The following is a 24609-nucleotide window of genomic DNA, read 5'->3' as shown; positions in this document are numbered from 1 at the left end:
CAATTAATTGGTTTGTTGTTATTAAATCAATTCTAATGGTGTCAAATGACCTCGATTTCAATTGGTTTTAATTAGCGAAATTAATTTATTGTTATTTTTTTTTGATTTTTTTTTTTGTTTTATTTAAATTACTAATATTAAAATTGTATCCATTCAATATAGTTTTTTTGCTGTGTTTTTTATCTTCTTTTGAAAACCGGCATACGTTTGTTTTTTTCTCTCTTTAAATTGGTCTACATTCGTGCCTATCAATATATGGAATAATGCAATTGTTTTCTTCGGTGAGAAGCAGGATGGTTCTTATATTCTCCTTCTTCCCATTCCTCTCTCTCTCTCTCTGTGTGTGTTCACTTAACTACAAATAACAAATAGTGTTTTTCTTTCTTTTTATTCGCCGTTTATTATTTAGATCTCATTTCTCTTTTATTATTTTGATTATTTCAAACCTAAACAAATTGCATTGAAAAACCGGCAAACAAAATATTTCTCATAAATTCTAGAAAATATAAAATAAAATTCGGAGAAAAACTAGAAAATTCTCTCTCTCAGTTTATATCAAGGTGTTTTTGTTGTTGTTTTTTCTGTTATGTTTTTTTTTTCTGGATAGGGAAAATTGTGTTTTTCTTTTCTTTTCTAGGAAACGGCTTCAACGGATGAAATGTATAATTTTTTTTTTTAGTTATTTTTTAGTTGCAAAAAAAAAACAACAAAATCGCGTATGTATCTGGTGCTGGGGTAGAAACGGAAAATTCACTGGCAACACTGTCTGCGCACTGATTCGGCTGAGACGGGTTTCACATCGATCGGTTCGACGGTTGGCCGAATGACATCGCCTTCGGGTGGATCACGGATTTGCTTTTGCGACACAATACGATAAATTTCGGTGAGTATATTCTGGAACGCAGCCTCAACATTCGTTGAATCGAGTGCCGATGTTTCGATGAAATTTAAACCATTTCGTTCGGCAAATGATTTTGCCTCTTCCGTTGGCACGGAACGCAAATGTCGTAAATCGCTTTTGTTACCAACCAACATTATTACTATATTTTGATCGGCATGATCGCGCAGTTCGCGCAACCAACGTTCGACATTTTCGTACGTTAAATGTTTTGCAATGTCATAGACGAGCAGTGCACCAACGGCACCACGATAGTATGCCGATGTAATTGCTCGATATCGCTCTTGACCAGCTGCGGGGCACGATGATGATGATAATGATGAACCACAGCAACAACATAAATATTGTGCAGCACGCCATAGAATGACACACGAACAATGCACAGCAATCATACACACCGATACATCCACATGGAAAAGAAGCGAAAAGAAATGAAGAGAAGAGATAGAGAGAGAAAGAGAACAAAAACAAAAACATTCAATGAATGTGCAACGATAGAGATTATTGTAGAATGGACAAAGTGGAAGAAAAAAAAAACTAATAATTAAAGGAAGTTCCGTATTATCAACAATCGATTGACACTTCCAACAAAACACTCACCAGTATCCCAAATTTGGGCTTTTATCGTTTTGCCATCGACTTCAATGCTGCGCGTCGCAAATTCTACACCAATTGTTGATTTTGATTCCAAATTGAATTCGTTCCGTGTGAATCGTGATAGCAAATTACTTTTACCAACGCCCGAGTCACCAATTAATACCACTTTGAACAAGTAATCATATTCGTCATCTCTGGTAGCCATTTTTAGAACTTCGTTTCTTTCGTGTGTTTTCTTTTTTTTTCTTGTCGTTTACTTTGCCTTGGATTTGTAGTGTCACTGATTTCAGCTACTTGACCCGCGCCTATTCTTATTCACTGCACAAATACACAATAACACAAATTGCAATGATTAAATTGATATATTAAATTGATGGGAAAAAAGAGATAGAGAGAGAGAGAGAGAGAGAGAGAGAAAAAGTGACGAATTCACAAAAAGGAAGACGTACGAAATAAATCGACGATTTTGCTTACGGGGAATGGAATCGAAACAAACAAAAAAATTTAATTCAATTCACACTGGCGAAATAGATCGAGTGAAAAAAGGGGGAGGATTGTTGAATATTCTCTTCGGTACTAGTTTTTTCTTCTCTGTATTTCACTCTAGCGAGCCTCACACTATGTTACTGTGTCTGTAATTGGAAAATTTTGTTCGGGATTATTTTCACTCACTGATATGATAAAATTAATGTGTAAAATTTGCCTATGCTCACTTTCAGATCGACAATAAAATGGCTTTGTTCGCGTGTACTGTATATTTTTGTATGCGAAATAAAACTGAAATATAATTAAGTCGACATAACACACAACTATGACCAACTTATTTTTTTCTTCTTTTCTTTCTTTCTTTTCGTTTCTTCTACTGCTGGCTGGCTACTGCATCTGCTTCTTCTTATTCCTTCTCTTTCTTCTTTATGTGTGTTTTGACAAAAGTTAGTCATCAGAAAAAGTATGAACGTCACCACGTATGAATCGCTTCCCATTTGTTACAGTGTGTGGAGACTTGAGTTGTTGGCACATGTGAAACGTCATGGAACTACGGCGAACTATTGAAAATTGTATGGGATCATAGCTTTATGTGAGCGTTGAGGTTATGTACCACTTGAATTAAACCAACCGAAACGGAATGGAATATGTTGATGCTGTGCATTTTCGTTGGAATTTTATGTCAGTGCACGACACAGTGCTGATGTATTGGTGAGCTGTGTGTGTGTGTGCGTCACAAGACTGTGTGAGAATGAGACCAACGCTATTTCATCGTATTGTTATCGTTTCACAAAGTCGACCCACCGACAAGATAGATATAAGCAACAATCTCATATATCGTCGAATTGCTTTTCATTGTAAACTCAAACACTGCACCCGTCGATCATTGGAGACTTCCATGAGATTCACTATTCAAATATGTAATTTAAATGAATCATCTAACTATTAAACGATAATTTTCATTTGAAGCGCTTATTTTCGACAAATTCCTGATGTATGACTTACTGCTATAAATAAAACACCCAATCTTCGATATATAACATTCGATGACTTGTTCAAAAAAAAAAGCTTTATTTTAAAGTTAAAAAACAAAAAATAATAATCATTAACTGTAAAAAGAAAGAAAAACTGCTGACGGCCGAAGGCTGTGGCGCATCAGACACAATTTGTGACGGGTAAACATTAGCATGAGACGTGATCAATTGCATGTAAAATTTCATGTGACTTAAAGTCGTCGTTATCAATGCGAAATCGTCGAAATGTCCGATCGAAGTTACGTTCAATTTGCAGATAAACATTTTCGATTGAGTAAACACGTTCGAATTGTTCAATCCAAATGTCACGCGGTAAACTCGTCAGCTGTCCATTGATATTAAACGAAGCCGTTCCGTTGGCAATCATGCGCAACTTAATCTGGAACCAAATGTATTCGAATGGATCGAGATCACGGTTCTCTTTCGGGATATGCAAAGCGACATGATCGATTTTGTTGAGATTTTTATGTACGGTACAGCCCGTTTCGGCCGTTTCCGAGCTTCCTCTGCTATTTTCCAAGAGTAGTTCATACAGTTCAGTCTTGTACATGTCGGTTTTATATGGGATTTTCTCGTTCTCAAGCCACGCAATGATCGTATCCTTTGAATCAGTCTGTTGTGGGATGCAAATTTCACTGCGAAATGTACACGACGGCCCAAGAACGAATACACATTTCTCCTTCAAATTCGAAATAATATCTTTCGATAGCCATTTCAAGAAACCGCTAGCATTGGTAGTCGCTATGAATGCTGATGTGATGGGTCCATCGTGGCCAGCTGCGATGACAATCATTTTATCACCAATCATCATTGCATTGATGTAAATGATCCGTTGCCCATCCTTGCGGTACTTTTGTATGCGTCGAATATACGAGATACGGTCAAGCCGGATTTTCTTCTCTTCAATGGCAATCAATTTAGACTTTTTACTGATTCGATTTGTTATACGACGGAATTTGATTTTACCCGTTTCATTCAGCACATTTATCAGTTTGGCCGCGGTGATTTTGTATCGAAAAATGCGGCAACACGCTGAAAATGTCTTGTTGAACCAAACTGGTTTCGAGGAGAGTAGCTTTCGTTTGATTTGGCACAGCTCTAGCGGTGCTAATGTTCGCGGAAAATTACCCTCGTAACCTTTTAACGCTTTGTTCAGTTGCAGCACCGTTGGATCATCGTTGCCTGAGATTAAATAGTTTTGCAGTCGCGAAAAGATTCGACGAACTTTGTCCTGTGGCAAATTGATGAGCAGCGCAACGGTTTCGCACATTTTCACATGCGTCGTGATAATCGGATGGCAAATGTACATTTGGAATAATTTTTTACGCGCATTTTCATTCAGACAATTACGACAATAGATACTCGTACAGAAGCACATCAATTTTCGTCGTACAGGTACCACTTTGGCACGTTCCACCTGGCTCGTCTTTCGTCTCGTACGCGAGACTTTGGTCGTTCGGCCACCATCTGTGTCCGAATCGATGAGTATTGGTTCTGGAATTTGAGTTTTTAAGTGGAATTTAGTTTGGTCGTGAAATTACGAGAAAATCGTGATTTTCATCGAAAGAAGTGTCTTTTTTTTACCATTTTCAGCTTCATCCGGCGATACATAAACGCAGTCATCGTCTTCATCGTCTGTGGTATTAATGTCTCGGTTAAGTGTCAAATCATCTGATTTGCTCGGTGCAACATCGTTTGCTTTGGGCAATTCACATAAATTCTTCTGCACGGCTTTAATCATTTATGCTTCTTTTCATCTCACACACACATCAACAAATTCCCGTTGGAAATTTTTTTTCTTCCGTAGATAAATCGTTGACCAAAAATAGTGGGAAAAAATCCTTTTACGCAACACTAAACAAAACCTTTAACTTTCTTTTTTTGTCATTCAGTTGGTAATAATTTTTTTTTTCTCTGTCGCCTATGTCTTTCGTCTAAGACGATAATAATGTTCGTAAACTCGAGCTCGAACTACTTAACGCCATGATTTGGGTGAATTTCATTAGCCACACTAGTGTTAACCTGAACGTTTCCATAAAAATGAACTTTGCTTTTGCACCGCAGCCAATAACAAATGATTTCTTTGTTTATTTTGAATTTTTTCTTAGTGTCGATTGTTTTTGTTTGCGTTCCGTCCAAATTTTTAGCACATGTTTCGAATGTCATTTGAAAAATGAACTAGTCTCTTTTTTCTGTTCGATACACAAACACGCGCACAAAGACACAAACACACACACACTCTCTTTCTCTATCGTTCGCTCATCAAAGCAACCTTTGACTGAACGTTGACTTACACAATGTGTATATTGTAGTTTTGTATTGGTTTGTGACATTCAGCGTCTGTTTTTCCAAAAAAAAAAATATTGCAAGCAATCACTTGTTTTGTCCAGAGAATATTCGAAATTGTTGAACAAATGCTGCACACAAAATAAAACAACTGAATAAATAGACGGAGAAAATAGCAAATCAGTTTTATGACCTCAAATGGAATTTGGTTTGTTTTGCCGAAAATGTTGGTGCGTGTGTCGACTAACGAACGCACTCCTAAAATCGAAAACGTTGCTTGTCAATTGGTATTCAACGTTGACAACACAAAGCATACATTCACATGCGACGCTTGTTCAACACTCATTGCTGTTGCTGCTGAATGTTGTGTGTTGTCAGTGTGTGCGAGCGCTGTCGAACACTTTTCATAGTACGCGATTTGACAATACATGGCGCGTATGAATATTACATAGCTAAAGTGAAACTAGAGAAATAACATCATTTTACGTTCTTCGTTTCTCGGTTTTTTACTTCATTTTTTTTTTCTTTCCATTCGAATAGTAAGTTTAATCCGAAAGAAATTTGTGCATACCATTTGTTTGAATAGCACAGAATCGATTCGGCAATTGTGAAGCATCGAATTGTGCCGTTGCAAATATGGCATCGAGTAGTAAGTTGGATGCGTTAAAATCATGGGAAAAATCGGGCAAATCAGAAATGTAAGTAAAATTGAGGTGGTTTACGGTTGTCACATTGGATTGGAAATCATGTCTTTGGCAACGGTAAACATTGACGAAATGTTTATGCACATCCAGATAACTGTGTTCACTTGGTGTTTGTAGTTTTCAAGCACATGTTTTCGTCAATGCAATCGAACAGACTGTGTGACAATCAACTGGAATGACAATTGATTGAACCATTTTTTTTTTCGACGAATATTTTTTTTCCAGTGCAAAATATTTGAAGAGCCTTGCAAAGAACAATGAGAATCCATATTTTTTGGGCACCGACGGCAAAAACCCAATATTCCGATATATTTACGATTTACTGAATGATGGCATCAGAGGTACCACTAAAAAAGATGTCGTGTCTACCATACTCGCTGACATTGCGGTAAATATGCTAAGCATAGTGGTTTTTTTCGGCTTGGGCTAAATTTTGGTTTTGATTTTCTTGGAAAATATAGGAAATGCACACTGATTTGCCGTCCGTGATTATCGACATTATCGGCATTTTCGATGCCGAAACCGCAAAACTAAGTAATGATAATTCTGCACCATCAGACGAACGCGTCGCATTTCAAGATATTGTAAAGAAAGTGGAAGAATTTTTGTCGGATAAATTGCTGAAAGAACGTCTTGAGATCGATACACTGCAAGACGCCGGGATTATCAAAAAACAAAGCAGCGTCGTCAACAACTTTTATCAGCGGTTCATCAAAGTGAAAACAAAACTCTAGTGAGTGACGCCATGCTTTTTTCATTTGGAAATTTAAATGGATCTTTTCTTCTCGATTCCGAGTCACGTCACGTTGAATGTTTTTTTTTTTGGATCGAAATCTAAAATAATGAGTTTTTTTTCGCTTTCCGTCTAGTTTCAAGCAGAGGCGATTTAATTTGTTCCGTGAAGAGAGCGAAGGCTATGCAAAGTTGATCACCGAATTGAACAACGAGTCCATTGAACACACTTCCGTTAACAAAATGCTGGAAATCATCAAATCATTGATTGGTATGCGATTCGTTTTAAGTTTTACTCCAAACTTTTTCTTCTTTGTGGCAATCACATAAATGTTTTTTCACAAATCAAATCACATAGAACTGAACAATACTTGAATACGAAACAAGAACGGTACTTGTTCAGTATTGCATATCTTGTTCTGTACTATCTGAAGAGGCGATATTGTTCTACAAATTTACTGGTTACGATCATGTTCCACATGTTTGATTATATTTCATCATTTTCCTTCAATTTGCAGGTTGCTTTAATCTCGATCCAAACCGTGTGCTGGACATCACCTTAGAATCATTCGAAACCCGACCGGAACAACACCGCCTATTCATCGAATTGCTGAGGTCATACATGCCCAATGCTAATGTTATCTGCGAGATTTTAGGATACAAATACCGTTATTTCCACGACACAGAAACACCACGATCTCTCTACATCATAACCGCATTGTTACTGCAATGCGGTTTGATTCGATTGGATGACATTTATGTTTGGGTGCGTGTTGTAATCATGGTTTTGGTGTTTTATTATTTTATTTTTATTCTCTTTCTTGTTTTTTTTCTTTGATTGTTCGCATTTTTGCTGAGAAAAGATGCTATTTTTAGACTCAATTCATTACTATTTCTTTCATTTGATTTATTTTTATATTTCAATATTTGTTCAACTTATATGTGATATAAGATAATATTCATACGAGTTTCTCATGATTCCCATTGAATTTCAGCTGAGCCCAACGGATCGTAGTTTGCAATCAGAGTGGGATCAAGAGATCGATGACGCTAAGGAATATGTCCGGAAGTTGAATGTGATTTCAACGAATAAAGACAAGGAAATGGAAGTCGACGATGAAAAAGATGATTTTGAGGTATGAACCGCTATGTGCCATATCTTTTGTACAAAATTTGAATAGATAATTCAAACCTGATTTGAATGAAATGATTTATTTCAAAAAATACCCATTGAATTCGATATACTTTTGTTAAATTGGCTAAATTTTTGGTAAATCCATCTGTTTTTCGATAAAACAAACTAAACACATCTGTTCTCTTCTAGGAGAATTATGAGTTCAACCAAAAGTGGAATTTATGTGAGGCGTTGCTCACGGTTGGTGACTGGAAAACGGCACAAATCTTTATCGACAAGTTGCCCGAGCAATCGGTGATTGTGAAAGAACCGGTTGCAAAAGCATTAGCTAGTCTTGTCCATCACGTTATCGATCCGGTTTATGGGCAGTTGAAGAATCGAAAGCAAGGCGCACCGTTGCCATATCAAAATGCTTTATCCGTACCGAAAGCCACTTCAATACTCGAATTGCATGACAATGCGTTTGCAATGGCTATAAAATTGGGACCAGCCATGCATCATGATCCAATTCTATTGTATAAATTGATACGTATTATGAATTCCATTTTAACGGACATGAAAGTCGATGCAAATACCAGCCCAAAGACTGAACGAGATGAACTACTCTACTACGATTGCATTTCATTGATTGATGCATCCATTTTACCGTCACTGTCGTACATGGACTGCAATTGCTGTATCGCCGAAGAGATTTGGTCCATTATCAAAATATTTCCATACCATCATCGCTACAGTTTGTATGCACGGTGGAAGAACGACACGTATTTGATCCATCCGAAATTGATACGACGTCGTGGTTTGGCTCAAAAACAAATCAAAGCACTGATGAAACGGGTTAGCAAAGAAAATGTGAAACCGGTCGGCCGATCCATTGGCAAATTGAGCCATTGTTCACCCGGGTTTTTGTTTGATTATGTAAGTAAAATTCAAACTTGTTTGAGGAAAGAAAGTTAGAAGAAAAATAATTCAAATTCAATGCTTTGAGAGAATTGAACTAATCGATGGACTTTGTAATGAATTTCAGATCTTGAAACAAATCCAAATCTACGACAATCTTATCGGTCCTGTGGTAGACTCACTCAAGTATTTAACATCGTTATCTTATGATGTGCTCGGTTACTGTTTAATCGAGGCACTGGCGCTAGCTGATCGAAATCGGTTCAAGCTCGACGGTACATCACTTTCGATGTGGTTGCAAGGGTCGGCCAATTTCTGCGGTTCCATTTACAAGAAGTACAATATTGAGTTGAGCGGCCTATTGCAGTATGTGGCCAATCAACTGAAAGCACATAAAAGGTAACTTGTGGTGGAGTGTTTTTTCCGTTGTCTTTTTTGATGTTCTTTTGATTTTTAAACTTGCCAACATTAGCAAGGCCAATTCGATTTTCTGTGAGAAAATACTTAAACGTTGCAATTCCTTGCAGTTTGGATTTGCTGATACTGAAAGAGGTATGTCAGAAGATGACCGGTGTCGATGCGTCTGAAGAAATGACCACCGAGCAGCTCGAAGCGATGGCTGGCGGTGAGCTACTCCGCAACGAAGCTGGCTACTTTGGTCAAGTGCGCAATACGAAGAAATCATCACAGCGTCTAAAAGATGCGCTCGCCAACAACGATCTAGCCGTTACATTATGTTTGCTGATGGCACAACAAAAACATTGCGTGGTCTACCGCGAGACAGCCGATAACCACTTGAAATTGGTTGGAAAGTTATACGATCAGTGTCAGGATACATTGGTGCAGTTTGGAACATTTTTGGGGTCCTCATATTCGGTTGATGAATATATGGAGCGTTTTCCATCGATACATGACATGCTCCAAGTGTATCATATTCACACTGAAGTCGCTTTCTTTTTGGCTCGACCAATTTTCGCACATCAAATTTCGGTAAGTCGAAAGGCATCTTCCATTGGCGGCTAATCCAGTTCAATGTAATAATTTTTCAATTTTCATCTTTTTCTCAGCAAAAATATGACCAACTCCGAAAGGCAGATACCAGCATCAAGAAAATGTCAACGGCACAAAAACAGGAAAAGTATTTAGAAGCGACATTGGCGGTGATTCAACCAGTTGTCGAATCGGTTCGTTTGATCCATCCAATGAAAGTGTGGGAAGACGTTAGTCCACAATTTCTGGTCACATTCTGGTCACTGGCCATGTACGATCTGGAAGTGCCGAACAAGAGCTACGAACGAGAAGTCCAGAAATTGAAAAAGCAATCACAATCAGTGGAGCTGGTAATTATATTCACTCAAAATATTTATTCTATATTTATGCGAAAAATTTCATTCTTTGAACTAAAATTGGATCTGTTTCGTATTCGAATAGGGCTCGTCAAAGAGTCGAAAGGAGCAAGAGCGATATATTGCGTTAATGGATAAATTGCAAGATGAACGAAAGAAGCAGCAAGAGCACGTTGATAAAATTAAGCACCGTTTGAACACCGAAAAGGATCAATGGTTCCTCTCGCGTTCGGCAAAGTCCGCAAAAAATGAAACCATCACTCAATTCCTGCAACTTTGTTTGTTCCCAAGGTAAATGTTGTTGCCATTTCAAAGCCGTTTTCTACTAGAGGGAATTTCGATGCCCTAACATGAAAAAATATGATGAGAATATCAAAGAGATCTAATGACAACACCCAATTTGCTTTCAGATGTACGTTCACCGCACCGGATGCAATGTATTGCGCCAAGTTTGTTCATTTGATTCACACACTCAAAACACCAAACTTCTCAACGCTGCTTTGCTATGATAGGGTAAGTTGACTGGTGACAATTACATTGAAAAAACATTTTTTTTTAATGAAAATTCCTCAAAACATCGTATCTAATCCCAATCATCATCATCCGTTGCAGATATTCTGTGAGATAGCCTATTCGGTGACATCATGTACTGAAAACGAGGCAACCCGTTACGGTCGCTTCTTATGCGCAATGCTCGAAACGGTAATGCGATGGCATTCAAGCCAGTCAACATTCGAGAAGGAATGTGCCAGCTATCCTGGATTCGTGACCAAATTCCGTGTTGCCAATCAGGTAATGTAGACAAAATTCAACACCAATGGCTTAAACGCATTTATTGCTCAGCTTGATATTAACAAAACGATTAGGAAAAGTCTTCTACTTTGCAGTGTTCGGCTGATGATAATGTTGGTTACGAAAATTTCCGTCATGTGTGTGTCAAGTGGCATTACAAAATCACACGATCGATTGTGATGTTGCTTCAGTCGAAAGACTACATGCAAATTCGAAATGCACTCATCATTCTCATGCGAATACTGCCCAGTTTTCCCGTTCTATCGAAGCTATCACAAATTCTCGAACGGTATGTGAATAGAGTGATCGAAGAGGAAAAGAATCAGCGTCAAGATCTGTTCGTTTTGGCGACAAGTTACATCGGCCAATTGAAGAGCAAGGCGGTTGACATGATGAAAGAGGCTGATTTCCATCAGATGTCCGATAAACCGGTGAAAAATGCACAGGAAACTTCAAAAGTGGTGAATGGAAATGATACCACCGCTATAAAGCAAGAAAACAATCACGGTATGTATTTTGGGAAAACATTTTATCGGGAATATTTGTCTGGTGTATGGTTTTTGGTGGTAGTTATAGCTAATTATATTATTATGAAATAGTCACCCGAACAGAGCCAAAAGAATCGACTGAACGACCAGAGAAACGATCAGTCGCCACAACATCGACATCATCGTCAACAACGAATTCGGTTCCGGTCAAACAAAGCAACAGTTCAACGAGCAATAATTCGGAAAAAGAAGTGCGCAAAGAGAACAAGGATCGCGAAGAAAGAGAAACACGCGGCCGCGAACGGGAACATCGTGAACGTGAATCCAGCGAAAAGGTTATTACAATCAAAGAGAAAAGCTCATCGAAGGACTCGAAACGTGATAAAGATGATGGTGAAGGTAGAAAACGTGAACGAGGCGAAAAACGAAGTGATAGAGACCGCGGAGATAGAGATCGCAAATACTATTCGCCAGTTTCACCTCCTCACTATCCAAATGATCGTTCGAATGCGGATGGCAAAGCCTCCCCATATTACCAACCAACATCACCAATGTACGCTCCGGAGCCAAATGACCGATTCCATCCAGACGCATACGATGAACGAGATCGGGACAGAGACTTGAGCTCAATATCCAATTCGAGCAAAGGCTCAAACAATCGACGCAGTCAAGATTCACCCGACGATCGTGATATTAAACGTCGTCGAGTTGATGGTTCAAAGGTTAGCATTTTTTCATTCGATTTTTTTTTCCTCATTCTTTTAAACTCGAACGTGGAACTATTTCAACAAAAATGTTCTTTTTCGTGTCTTTTTGAAACTTCAGAAAAATAATGACGACGTGATAATCAATGTGGACGAAAGCAACAGGCGCGAACGCAGCTCAAATAAATCGTCGAAGGAAAAACGGGAAAGAGTTTCGTACGATGACAACGAAGTGCGCAAAGAGAAACGAACCAGAACGAAACGAAACATTTGAGCCACATAAAAATACCATGAAATTGTTTTTTTCTTGCATTTGTAACTATGATTTTCATAACGGAAAGAAAACGAAACAAAAAAAAGTCTCATTTCGAAAAAAATCTTTTGATAAAATGTGAAAAGAGAACAGCTAAAACCGTGGAAGTAGATTTAAAAAAAATGAATAAAACCAGAGAAAATGAAAGTTATTAATAAATGAATTGTAATTTCAATTGCATTTTTCGTTTTCATTTCGGAACTGATATTTTTGCGAAGAATCATCTCAAAAGGATGGATCCACATTCATTTTTGCTCATTCATCAATTAAATGTTGCGATTGAATTTCTGATCAAATCTATTGCTGGATCAGCATAAAATCGTTTGAAACCCATTGAAAAGAAGAAATAACCAAAAAAAACCCATCAAGGTCATTTCTTTGCAGACACTTGCTTTTCGATGGAGACGCCGAGTTTTTATGTTTTAACCAATCGTCTTAGGTTTCATTCGAAAAATTGAAACCATACAAATTATGTGAACTGATTTAAAATTTGAAGCCGAAATTACTTTGTCATGAATAATTGATGAAAAATGCTTCGTTTCAGAAGAAGAAAAAGTGTTGAAAAATTCATTCGTTTTGCAAAAGTTGATATTTTAAGTCCCTTCACTCATGTATTCCGTCCAAACGAAACAAAGAAATTCCGTAAAAAAAAAAATCCCATTGAAAATATGTGCTGGTCATTCGTCGCACCCAATTGCATTGTTTGTTGTGTGTATATGCAACAATATGTACTGGCACCGCGATCGAAAATCAGAATGTGAATGTTGCTAGTTGATTAGTCATTTCTTTCACAAAAACAAACCCATCAATGGTGGCCGTTGCGCTGCTGCACGCGTTTGTTTCATCCACACATCTTTGTGTGCTACCGATTTAAATTGAATTTGTTGACGGTTTTTGGAAAATTGTATCTCATGTGTGTGTACGGTACTGCTGATTCAGACACACATAAATATGAAAACAATTAAGTAACACACAACAAATATGTGTGCATTAAATGAAAGCCCACGTATTGCATGCGATTAAATTAAGGGTCAAGTGGTAAATATTTTGACCTCACACCAATTAATTTAATAGATTTTTATTGTTTGTGGGTCTAGCATTGTGTCAATAAGTGTACAACATCAAGTAAAATAAGCTGATTTAATAACATTGAACGGGAACAAAAATTGACAAAGAAAAACACATATCTCGGAGCTGGCGATGATGCAGAGGCTAGAGGCCAAGACGAGAGCATACACACACACACAAACACGCATCAAGAAACCATTTCAATCATAATTCATAACAATGAGTAAGTTTGCTTTTTATTTCACTGTTGTTTCGAGAGATGTTTTCAAAAAGAAAGAAGCAAAGTACCGAGAGAGCGATGATTGTGTTGGATGTGCAATGCACTTTATGAATGAAATTCGCGACACAACGAAATGGGCATGAATGACCGTCGTAAGTGGAATGAATGATGCAATTTTTTGATTCAACGAAATCGGAACAATCGGAATTGTGGCTAAAAGATTAGAAACGAAAAATAGCTCTACTTTAATCATTGAAATAAAAGCAAAAAAAAAGTGAATGCATCGTAAGTTCAACTGGAAGAAACAATGTTTTGAACTTTAGTAATTGTCATTGATGTGGCCGGAATGCGACTCGTCCAATTCGAGTTGTATTCCACATTCGTCATACTCATAACTGACCAAGCAAGATATGACCGAAAATATGACAAATGTTTGGAATACAACGAGAAAAATAACGTTATATTAAGATTAAATGGTGGACATGCGGGCAATTTGATCATAAACACTGCCGTTCTCTCTCTCTCTCTCTCTAAATTTGTGTTGACTGATGAAAATTATTAGTGGATTATTTAATAAAATCGTGTGTTTTGTGTTAAGTGTAATGCGTTGGGTAATTTCCATTGAAAGAGGGTGCTTATTCAATTAAACGAACCCAAAAAATGAAAACCATTTATCCGAGCGACACAGAGTCAATGGCGATACGATTTTGATGTTGAACATATTTTTACCCAAAAAAGAACCGCAGGAATCAAGTAGTTTTGAAAAATGATTGAAATGAATAAGAAACGGCTGTGTTTGCTTGTGTGAAAAAGAATGGTGAAGAGAATAACTTTTCAATTTAGCCGAGCAACTATTGGCCCAATATGCCGATAACTCAATACAGCTTTTGATGTATTAACACGTTCTACCATATTTTTCGTTGTTGTTGCCTTGTTCAGTGTGTGTGTGTGTGTGTGTGTGTGTGTGTGTCGAAAAGGAAGTAAATGAGCGCACGTCTCGGTAGTTTAAAAGGCATATTGTGTTCTGATAGCCATCTGTATTTCAGAACAAAATCACAAAATCGCCTTAATTCAATGCGTATATAGCATATTTGTCTATTGTCTCTCCATACATGCACAGGCCATAGCGGCAGAGTTCGATAGAGACAGAGAGAAAAAAATGAAGAAGAAGAAGAAGAAGAAAACAACGCACGACGTAATTCTTCAAAAAAAAAAACAGCAAAATTGAAAAATAACAATAAACAATGTAAACAATGCTGATGTAGCTACTAATGGCAAATAGTCTTTTTGCCGCCAATATGAAATGAAAACCGACGGAAAAGGCAACAGCAGCACCAGAACTAAATAGATTTTTTTTTTCGCAAAAAGCGAACCAATCAACTAACCGAAGAAAGAACAATCTTCTAATAATAAATGATTTGTTGAAAGAACAAAAAAAGAAACGAAACGAATGAACGAGAATTGAGCCAAACGATTTGTGTTGAAATGTCTTCACTTCATTGTAAGCGACACTGTCTCTAAAATTGTGCACCGGTCTTCACCGAAACAACAGCACATAGAGAGAAACCGAAATGCAAGAATAGCCTGCGATGCATGCTTTGTTCTAAGCCGAAATGCTGGCGAAAGAGAGAGAGAGGAGCAATGAAAAAGAAGCAATGAAATAGATGGAGATGAGCGAGTAAGCTACAGAGAAATAGAACGAACAAACGGGCGAGCGACAAAGAGAGAGAGAGAGAGAGATGGCAAAAAATAAAGTTGCCAAAAACTATATACATATGATAGTCAATTATGTGGGTATTGTTTGTATCATGTACAAACAGACTCATTGTTCCGTATGGCATTGAAGTGTTTTCGGAGATAAGGCCTGTGTGACATGAATAAATGCTTTAATAAGATCAAAATAAGAGTGTTTTTCTTTTTAATAAAAAAATAATATTTTTTCATGTTTGGACGAAAACTTGTGGTATGAGCCATGTGGAAGCACACTGCAACACACACACATACACAGCAAAGCACAGTACAAGCGTCAGCGTCTGTTAGTAAGGTGCACATAGGCGAAATTTCTATACAGCTTTGGATTACTTAGAATGAAAAACTTTCAATTGTGTATTGGCATATTTATTTGCAGCCTTGGTGTTATTTATTTGACTTTCTTCAGCCAGAGTAATTCCATGGAATAAGACAAACTCTTTGACAAAACGCTTAGCAGAAGAAAAAAAAAATTTAATTTACTCGAAACCAAAAAGATGCAGTGATTGTTTTTTTTTGTTGCAGGTTTTGCTCATTTCATTTTCGTTTTGCGTGCTTTGTTAATTTTTTTTTCTATAGATTGATCCGTTTATTTCCAAACTAATGCTGTCTTTTCGAACCGATCGGTTAAAGTGAATAAGCGGCCTTCTAAATGCAAGTAAATATTGACCCATGCAGATTATGTAGTGCAATGAAGCATGGTGCAAATTAATGAAAGCATTGGAACAAATCGCGCACTCTCTGATGCCTCAAATCTCCAAAAAAAACCACCCGAAACACTTTAACCGATTTTCGATATCGCTTAGCTTTGGCTGAGATTTTCCAACCGACGAGAGAAGAAGAAACAACAACAACGTAATCTTTATGCATACAACATCGCACTGAACAACTAGTATTTTTAGAACTTTAATGACGCTATTCACACACATCCAACTAAATAACCATAAAGAAAAAGAATGTTTATTTCTTTTTCAAATTATTATTCTTCCTCATTTTTTTTTCTGTCGCTCGATTTACTTGCTTACTGTCATTCTGTGGGTATTATATAATAAAAATATTTTTGATATGTTTTCATTTTGGTATGTTGGCGCGGTTGCCGCAAAAGAGAATCTCATGGAAAAATATGTTGTGGTTGTCGGCGGCGGCACCATCATCTTTGAGCCGAAGTGCGTGAAACAAAAAACCCAAGGCAATAGGGACACAAGAGAGTCAGCGTTCTCTTCGCGTCGTCATCGTAGTCATCATCCATATCCAGATATGACTTTGCTACTGAAGCGCAATGAACGAAACGCAACTGGATATGCTGTTATTTGATCTTCTTGTTCAGTTGTTGGTTAACCTAATGTTAACAACATCAATATTTACATGGCATAAACATGATCGGGTCGTTTGCCACTGCGCCCGTTCGTTCTCTTTTTTCCTCAAATTAATGAGCATCAAAGTGAAGCGCAAACAGTGTCCCACGTGCGTCGTTTTTAAAGCCAATTGCCCGTCGATATATGCTGTTATCGTTGATACGTATATTGTGTTCCCTATTCGAATTTCGTACAGCCGCGACATTTTATTGATTCTGAATCGAATGGTTTTGTTTTTCTGTATCTATTTGGGTTGCGAAATCACTTGCTGCATCGAATCGAATCCGTATGAACCAATTTTAATTGGAAGAATATTCTTGAAGAAAATTGACATTTGACTCGGAAATTTCATGTTCATGAAATATGATCGATCAGGTCTTGAAGCCAAGTGAATGATGAGTAACCGCGAATGAAAATCAAATGGGCATCGTTCTAATTGAGCGTAATAATTAAGAGCAATTGACAGTTTCACAGTAGAATGTCACGTCTTATTAACTCGACTTGTGTAGCATAACACAAACCAGACAGAGAGTGTAAAGCTTTAGTCGCACTCATGCATGTGAATACAACGAAATAGTGTTGCATAATTGATAAACGGCTGAGCGTATAGCCGAAAATCACAGTAGGCAAACTCCCAATTAATAGATCATTAGTGTGTGACGAGAAAAAAAAAAGAATTGCCCAATAACCGATCATTTTATTTATATGAAAACACGTAAAATCTATTTCACCCTTTGACTTGTGTCGTCGCGTCTCTCGTTTATTGTATTCCATTGAAACACATGAATGTCGTTTCATTTTGGCAATCTGACTCTTTCACTCGGTGTGCGTTGACAATGCCAACTGTTTGCTAACAACACAAATCATGTAAGCGCCGCATTTAAAGCACGATTCACGGCTCATTATTATTATACGAATGAGGCATACGTATTGAGAAGAAAAAAAAACGTTGGTCGCCACCCTCGTTCACCACTTCAGTGTGATACAAATTAGTTAAATTTGTTCGATGAAAAGAAACTGTATACATAATTGATATGCTGACGACAACGACACAACAGAGAGAGTTGAGCTGCTGCTGCTGCTGGTGCTGCTGTCGCTGCTGTTTTTCGGTCGACACCAAACTGTGAGTGTTTGTGTGTATGCGGCTCGACTGAAAGAGGAAAATCGCATGCGATGAATAGCGTTTTAATGTTGCCTGGTAATGATTTTATGCGTGAGCTAACACCATGTTCCACAACACCTAAAGCACATGGAGAGAACAACAAACAAACAAACTATCGCTTTATGGTCACGTGTCGGCTTTTATCGTTAAAACGCTCATATTATCCTTGGAAAATTTGTATTTTATCAACATTAATAGCAAGCAACACAGTTAATCCTCGCCAACATGAACATGTCGACAGCCGACAGTGCCAATTTATCCACTTTCTGCTGACTGTGTGTTGAATCATTTATGCGAGGTTCACTGTACTGGAGCGACAGTTTGTGACCATTTCGCTTATTTCATATTTCTTTGATTTTTTTCGAAGGAAAAAAAGCACGTTCCAAATATTGTCGCCATTCTGCTTGAATCAGCATTCTATGCAAAACTCGACGTGTGTGTGTGTGTGTAGACTTTTTTGTTGTGTTCGTTTATTCGTCTTTCGTTTACGGTAACAATCGTTTTTATTTTTCAAATCCATACACCAATATTTGGATTTTTCGCTCGACACTTTTAATGATTTGTTGCTTGTAGCAACTCAATAGCGCCGCTCGGTATGTTGCGGAAAACGTTAAACACAAATTGAGTAGAACGGCGACGATGTTTTTTTCCATGTTTGTCAACAACAACCAACGATACATGTTATTTGCTCGACAAATCCTGCCGATTAACGCCGAGCGATTATTAACACCGATTGCAAAACACAACTGCTACTGCTTTTGGTGCTATTGAGAGCAATGTATATTGAATTAAAGGCAATTTCAATATTTTGAAAAATAATTACATCTGTTAACTTTAAGTTAATAACTTAGCACCTTCGTTAAATCATTAGAAAACATTCGAAGACTCCTTTGTCAAGCCATATGTAAACTGTAATTTCAGCACCTAAACCAAATATATATATATAACCCATTCGACATGCGACCGATTAATAGTGCGAGCAAACACGGGACGCGCGTATGCTCTCATTTCCAATGCATACCATTAAAAACTCGTTCACGCTCAATTTGGCCATTCCAATGGCTTTCTATAAATTATTCATAGGCCAAGACATTTTCAAATGTTATAAATTACTTATGTAATAAGTCGGGTGCCTGTTTGATTCAATCGACGCGAGAATGTAAATGATATCATTTTTCTGTGTATGTGCTTTGTTAAGCGTGAAACGAAAAATTGATGGATCGCCATTAGTTTTTTTTTTTCGTCTTTAAATAACGTTTTAATCAAAGGATTAATCGCCTTCGATCCGTAAGCAAATTGTTTAGCTTGTTTAGCCATATGTTTGTTGTCTGGTGTGTGTGATTATTATCGATGGATTGTGTGGTGATCGATACCTTTGCATACCGAACACATTGGGAACGCTTTAAAATTAGCGGCTAATTTTTGTTTTGACTTTTGATGTTTAGCGACAAATGCAAAATATGATGATGTTTTTAAGCGCATAAATTTACGAAATCTCAAAAATAAATATTGAGATTTAACTAAAATTTACATTTAAAGCAAATAATTAGAACCTCGAAAATAACTGAAAGCTGGTTCTCTCGACAGATTGATCGATCAATAACCCGATATTTTAAGCAAAAAAAAAACACGGAAAAATGAACAACAGTTTAGATAAACATTCCAATGAAATTAGACAGAAAAGATGAAATCCAAGAATGAATTATTTAGAGTGAAAAAACTGACAAAATTGAAAAATGACATGAAAGTTCGAAAAGAAATGAACAAACTACAAATAATCGGAAAAAAAATGAAAACCACTGTACAGAATAAAATAAAACGTAGCAAAAATATGACCAAAAATGCATTCAAAGAGAAATTTCTCTTCCAATTTGTTCGAAATTCAAAAGAAATCAGTTAAGGGAAAGATGAAATCAATCGTTTCTTCCGCTTTGTGAGGAAAAAAAATGAGGAAAGTGAACAAAATCCTGCGTCAAATTTCAAACGTGCCGCAATTTGGTCCAATGCCAAATAAAAAGAAGCAAACAATCTGTTTAACAAATTTGTCGACACATTCCCCAAAACTACTTCACTAATGATGATGCATAAATAGTAATTAAAATTAATATACAGCAAAAAGTCTTCGTGCCAACCAGCACACACACTCTCTCACACTCGCAATCAGCTGGATCGCCTTTATTAATCAACAATAATCACGTAGTATAACGAAAAGAAGAGGAGCGACCAAACGAAGCGGAATGGAACGAATGGAATAATGAAAAAAACAGAAACAACAAATCGGTTGAGTTGCACAATATTTTGTGTTACATTAAAACGGTTATAGTTTTCAGTTTGTACACAAAGAATGAACAAATATCATGAAGATGAATAAATAAATAAAAAATGCTCGCTAGCGCAGAGGCGAAGTGAAAAACATAAAAAAAATGAATGCGATAAGCCCAACCCACAATAAGGGTTCAAAAGAAGAGTGGAAAAAAAGCAGAGGCAGCGAGTCGTAGAATGCAGAAGAGCGCGTATCCATGCTCTCTGACACGAAGCCAAAACAATAACAAATATCAATATGAACGGTAGTTATTCAATATGTACACACTACCTCAAAGAGTCGGATGCACAATCTGTCTCGTAATAAAAACGGTCGGTCGGTCGCTGGATGGCTCGTTCACCCGAACCATCCGCGCGCAATGCAAAGCGAAGCGAACAAAGCCCTGAAAAAAGAAGAAAGAAATAATTCAACAAGAGAGAATAATGCACCAAATATTTTATTACAATATGCCCAACACTAAACAGCTAAATACCAACATCAAACTATACTCCCGAATCGGTTAACACATCGACGATCCGTGGCCGTACCATTCTCGCCATACACACACACACGTATTGATTTGTTGTAAATAACAACTACACTAATCGTATCAAACGCGACCAAATCGAACAACTGCCGCACTCTATCTCTCTCTCACTCTCACACCATCTCGCTCCGTCCACATACATACGTACACATATATACGCGCTCGTAACTTGAGTTAGCGATTCCGTATGTACGTATTAAACATTTGTTTGAAATTTGTGTATAAACATATTTTCATGTTTCTACCTCCTAATTTGGTAAACTAAACGATATTATTTTCCCAACAATAGTATTCATAATTTACAATATTTACCATAAAATATAAATAAACAGCGGCTGCTATGACGGGTGGAGTCTCACGTACCGTGTTTCGTGTATATGTTTGCATTGCGCACGCTACCAAAAACACACAATAAACACAACCGTTGTGCTGAGCATGTGTATGAGTGTCAGAGAGGCGGTGTACTGTGTGCATAGATCGATATCGTTTGTTTCTCATTGGCCCGAACACGTTCACGCATACACTGACACACGCAGTGTGTTGTGTGTTTGCTTTGAGCAACATTCAAAGGTTGGACGAATCGCATGTGACTAGCAGCAAGAAGTTACAAACATAAATTAGTTTAAGTTCGACGGCTCTCGAGTGAAGACGTAGAATAGTCAAGGAACGAACCGGAATACTGATTTGACTTAATCTTCTGTGTTCTCAACTGTTTGAAGCAACAAAAAATAAACTGAGGACTTTATAGTGAAGAAAAATAAATCAGTTTTGTGAACTGTTTGAAGGAGAAAAAAAACAAGAAGAATTTATTTGAATAAAAAAGTTCAACCAATTTTAAATCAAGTTCAACAAAGTGAGCTATTTGAAAAAAAAAAAAAAAAAATCAAAATGAATAAATGTGAAAAGAAACGGGAAAATGGAGTATCGACTTTATTATCGACCATGGCACTAGTACCTTCGAAATCCAACTTTTCAATCAACACAATTTTACCCGAACTTATGGATCGTGATACGTCGGCCGAAGCATCACCAGTACCATCAGCTGAATCCGATGCTGATAATGCATCCACCGATGGTGATGTTAATGTGGATTACGAATCAGACATGGAAGGTAAGCATCCATTGAACGAAAAGAAAACAACATTTTTGTGCAACTTTGTGATAATGAGTTGGAAAAAAAAACTATTCGAACATACTTTTGTGATGAAATGTGGAAGAAAAAAAGTTCAAAAACCATGTGTTAGAAGCAAAAAAGAAATCCGTCGCCAAACAAACGATAAAATTATCGTCTTATTGATTCCGGTTTGAAATAAGATTTGTTGAAACTTTCAAACTTCGGCTCATTTCAACTCTCCTCCTGAAATATGTATCACTTTTAGTTCAACAATTTAACTTCAATTCTCATGTGTAGTCTCCATTTGTTTCAAAATCAAAAGAATTAAATTGAAAAAAAAAAATCAACAATTTTCCATTTAATTTCCGTCCCAGCACATTTTGTTCCGCTTCACAAATACCAAATTGCAGTTTAATTGCAGCAATTTCTTGAATGAAGTGATAAAGGCGCCATTATTACCCACTTTGGAGGTCCAATCAACGATTCATTTAACGATTGCCTGTTAAATACTTTTCAATCGTCACTTTATTTTCCCTTTTTACACTTTTCTCCTTCCTTGCTGCTTCCATTTCTACTTTCGCTGCAGTTCAAAAACATTTGAAGCACCAATCTACGCCAGAATAAACGATCAATGAAAAAATACGATCGATTTGTTTATACTTTAAAGCATAATCTGTTTATACTTGACTGTATAAATACGAGGCTCGTATAAATAAAAAAAAAGATGGAAGCCGTTGAAATGAGGTGAATTTTACGTAGCCGAACGAAATACAAAGAACATGAACGTTCCTCTTCATCACATGCTCATTTTATAAAAATGTGTGTTTGCAAAATAACAAAGCTTTTTTTTTTCAATAAACAAAACAGAAACCACCGTCATTTATTTTGAAAAATATCCAACTAAATCCGTTCTTTCTTTTATTTAAATTTTTGCAGATGCTCCATCAACAACGGACAATGCATCAAAATCTGGTGATGAAAAAGGCGACGACGACAAATCAAAATCGGACAAAAAGGATGGCAGCACAAAGCATGAGAAGCCATCGTTCAGTTACAATGCATTGATCATGAGTGCAATTCGAGAAAGCAAAGAAAAGCGGCTCACCTTAAACGGAATCTACGATTATATCATGAAGAAGTATCCATTCTATCAGGAAAATAAGCAAGGCTGGCAAAATTCGATTCGTCACAATTTGAGTTTGAATAAAATTTTCCTGAAAGTGCCACGCCACTATGATGATCCAGGCAAAGGTAACTACTGGATGTTGGACCCATCGGCCGATGATGTTATTGTTGGCAGCAAATTGCGCCGTCGCTCAAAAGTCGCATCACGATCACGTATGGCCGCCTTCAATCGTGCACCAATCTTTCCACCAATGGGCTATCCAAACTTTGGCAATTATTTCTATCAACAACAAGCCGCTGCCGCTGCTGTTGCCTCAAATCCAGCTGCATTGATCCAAGCTATGTACAATCGTTATGGTTACAATGGTTATGGATCGAATCCAGCGATTGCTGCTGCCGCAGCTGCAATGCAACCACGCGCCAATCTTCCGTCGCTGCCTCTAGGAATCCCACCAAATTTCGCAATGGATCGTCTGATGGGCCATCCAGGTCTTGCATCCAATCTTGTTTTATCACCTTCGATGAACGGTAGCAATGGTGCACACCATACACCTGCCGAAATCTATCAAAGACTCCATTACCAACAACAATTACTCCAACAACATCAATCTCATCTTCAACACCATAGTCCACCCATCGAAACCACCGACATTCTCTCAGCGTCAGCCCAACAGCAGCAACTCTTTAAACCTGTCGTCGTTTCAAGGCAAAGTTGAATGGATTGTGGCCCGTAGTTAAATTAAATTAGACGAAATATATTAATTATGTGTATGTGCGTGAGCGCGCGCGTGCGCGTGTATCCAGTTTCGTTTTGTACAAAAGAGAGAAAGAAAGAAAATAGAAACGAAAACGCAACAACTGGACACGACAACCCCATTCTCATGTTTTATTATAATTTGTAATTGATTGTTTAAAGTAAATTTGTAATTGAACATATATGGTATATTAAATTAATAGAGAATAATGTGATATTTATGTGATTAAGGATTATCTAGATATGATTCGGTGGTCGACACTTAATCAAAATAAAATCAAAAAATCGAAAAATTAAATCACTCTCTTCTTTTCTTCCATCCTCCTTCTTCCTTTTACGCTTCCGAACGTTGTTTTTATAAGATTTACAAGATTTCAATTGTTCAGGACGATCTTCTTTTCCATAATTTCAGAAGCAGAGAAAAAAAAATTTCAGGATTTTTACGAGAAAAAAATGGTTCAAGAACGAAAAAAGAGTGAAGAAAACTGTCTCATCATCATAGGTAATTCCTGACAATGTTGAGAAGGGTTTGGTCGGTTAACGAGTCGGCATCATGTGATCATCAAAGCGTTCCGCTCTTCGTTTACCGAAAATTACAAGTTTTGACACCTAATCGAAGCGAACAAAAAAAGGTGCATTGTGTCTCCATTAGACAGTTTCAATAGAGCAATGGCACGTCGGAGTTGCCATTTTCCATTTTGCCAATGGAGTCCGCATTTCATTTCCACATTCGATCGATTCATTTCTTTCTTTCTTTCTTTCTCTTGTATTTCGATATAATTGAACACTCACTAATAACGA

The 24609-nt window shown here is 37.3% G+C and overlaps 4 protein-coding genes across 7 annotated transcripts; 2 read left to right on the top strand and 2 right to left on the bottom strand.

The window, feature by feature from the left end:
- Window positions 1–374: 374 nt before the first annotated feature.
- LOC129566772 (ras-related protein Rab-11A) lies at window positions 375–2499 on the bottom strand. 3 transcript variants are annotated; one of them, XM_055442994.1, is made up of 4 exons: window positions 2209–2498; window positions 1945–2127; window positions 1499–1813; window positions 375–1190 (listed from the first exon to the last, which is right to left on the bottom strand). In XM_055442994.1, the coding sequence occupies exons 3-4, from the start codon at window positions 1698–1700 to the stop codon at window positions 751–753; spliced, it is 642 nt and encodes a 213-aa protein (XP_055298969.1). In that variant the 5' UTR covers window positions 1701–1813; window positions 1945–2127; window positions 2209–2498; the 3' UTR covers window positions 375–750. The 3 variants fall into 3 exon arrangements, with proteins under 3 accessions (XP_055298969.1, XP_055298970.1, XP_055298971.1); XM_055442995.1 differs by having other exon boundaries at window positions 1970–2127; XM_055442996.1 differs by lacking the exon at window positions 1945–2127 and having other exon boundaries at window positions 2168–2499.
- A 510-nt stretch (window positions 2500–3009) lies between these two features.
- On the bottom strand, window positions 3010–5249 carry LOC129566771 (uncharacterized). Its single transcript, XM_055442993.1, has 2 exons — window positions 4600–5249; window positions 3010–4509 (listed from the first exon to the last, which is right to left on the bottom strand). Exons 1-2 carry the CDS (start codon window positions 4754–4756, stop codon window positions 3164–3166), a joined length of 1503 nt encoding a protein of 500 aa, XP_055298968.1. The 5' UTR covers window positions 4757–5249; the 3' UTR covers window positions 3010–3163.
- A 317-nt stretch (window positions 5250–5566) lies between these two features.
- On the top strand, window positions 5567–12587 carry LOC129566769 (THO complex subunit 2). 2 transcript variants are annotated; one of them, XM_055442991.1, is made up of 16 exons: window positions 5567–5999; window positions 6231–6393; window positions 6467–6738; window positions 6875–7008; window positions 7256–7503; window positions 7733–7873; window positions 8062–8787; window positions 8897–9168; window positions 9297–9759; window positions 9837–10109; window positions 10201–10406; window positions 10526–10628; window positions 10728–10907; window positions 11003–11414; window positions 11507–12117; window positions 12221–12587. In XM_055442991.1, exons 1-16 carry the CDS (start codon window positions 5938–5940, stop codon window positions 12371–12373), a joined length of 4419 nt encoding a protein of 1472 aa, XP_055298966.1. In that variant the 5' UTR covers window positions 5567–5937; the 3' UTR covers window positions 12374–12587. The 2 variants fall into 2 exon arrangements, with proteins under 2 accessions (XP_055298966.1, XP_055298965.1); XM_055442990.1 differs by having other exon boundaries at window positions 10982–11414.
- Window positions 12588–21303: 8716 nt separating this feature from the next.
- On the top strand, window positions 21304–24069 carry LOC129566765 (forkhead box protein fkh-2-like). The gene is made up of 2 exons (XM_055442986.1): window positions 21304–21926; window positions 22866–24069. Exons 1-2 carry the CDS (start codon window positions 21704–21706, stop codon window positions 23768–23770), a joined length of 1128 nt encoding a protein of 375 aa, XP_055298961.1. The 5' UTR covers window positions 21304–21703; the 3' UTR covers window positions 23771–24069.
- Window positions 24070–24609: the final 540 nt, after the last annotated feature.

The sequence above is a fragment of the Sitodiplosis mosellana genome, unplaced genomic scaffold, assembly GCF_009176505.1.
Source record: "Sitodiplosis mosellana isolate CC-2019 unplaced genomic scaffold, AAFC_SMos_1.0 Smas_scaffold_5, whole genome shotgun sequence".
Classification (NCBI taxonomy): domain Eukaryota; kingdom Metazoa; phylum Arthropoda; class Insecta; order Diptera; family Cecidomyiidae; genus Sitodiplosis; species Sitodiplosis mosellana.
This window is presented reverse-complemented; position numbering and strand designations above follow the sequence as displayed.

Coding starts and splice junctions, on each gene's coding strand:
- LOC129566772 (XM_055442996.1), bottom strand. CDS start 1,700: ATGGCTACCAGAGATGACGAATATGATTACTTGTTCAAAGTGGTATTA. Junction 1,191..1,498: donor AGCCCAAATTTGGGATACTG/GTGAGTGTTTTG, acceptor CGTGCCCCGCAG/CTGGTCAAGAGCGATATCGA.
- LOC129566771 (XM_055442993.1), bottom strand. CDS start 4,756: ATGATTAAAGCCGTGCAGAAGAATTTATGTGAATTGCCCAAAGCAAAC. Junction 4,510..4,599: donor GCCGGATGAAGCTGAAAATG/GTAAAAAAAAGA, acceptor CTCAAATTCCAG/AACCAATACTCATCGATTCG.
- LOC129566769 (XM_055442990.1), top strand. CDS start 5,938: ATGGCATCGAGTAGTAAGTTGGATGCGTTAAAATCATGGGAAAAATCG. Junction 7,874..8,061: donor ATGAAAAAGATGATTTTGAG/GTATGAACCGCT, acceptor GTTCTCTTCTAG/GAGAATTATGAGTTCAACCA. Junction 9,169..9,296: donor CAACTGAAAGCACATAAAAG/GTAACTTGTGGT, acceptor AATTCCTTGCAG/TTTGGATTTGCTGATACTGA.
- LOC129566765 (XM_055442986.1), top strand. CDS start 21,704: ATGAATAAATGTGAAAAGAAACGGGAAAATGGAGTATCGACTTTATTA. Junction 21,927..22,865: donor TTACGAATCAGACATGGAAG/GTAAGCATCCAT, acceptor AAATTTTTGCAG/ATGCTCCATCAACAACGGAC.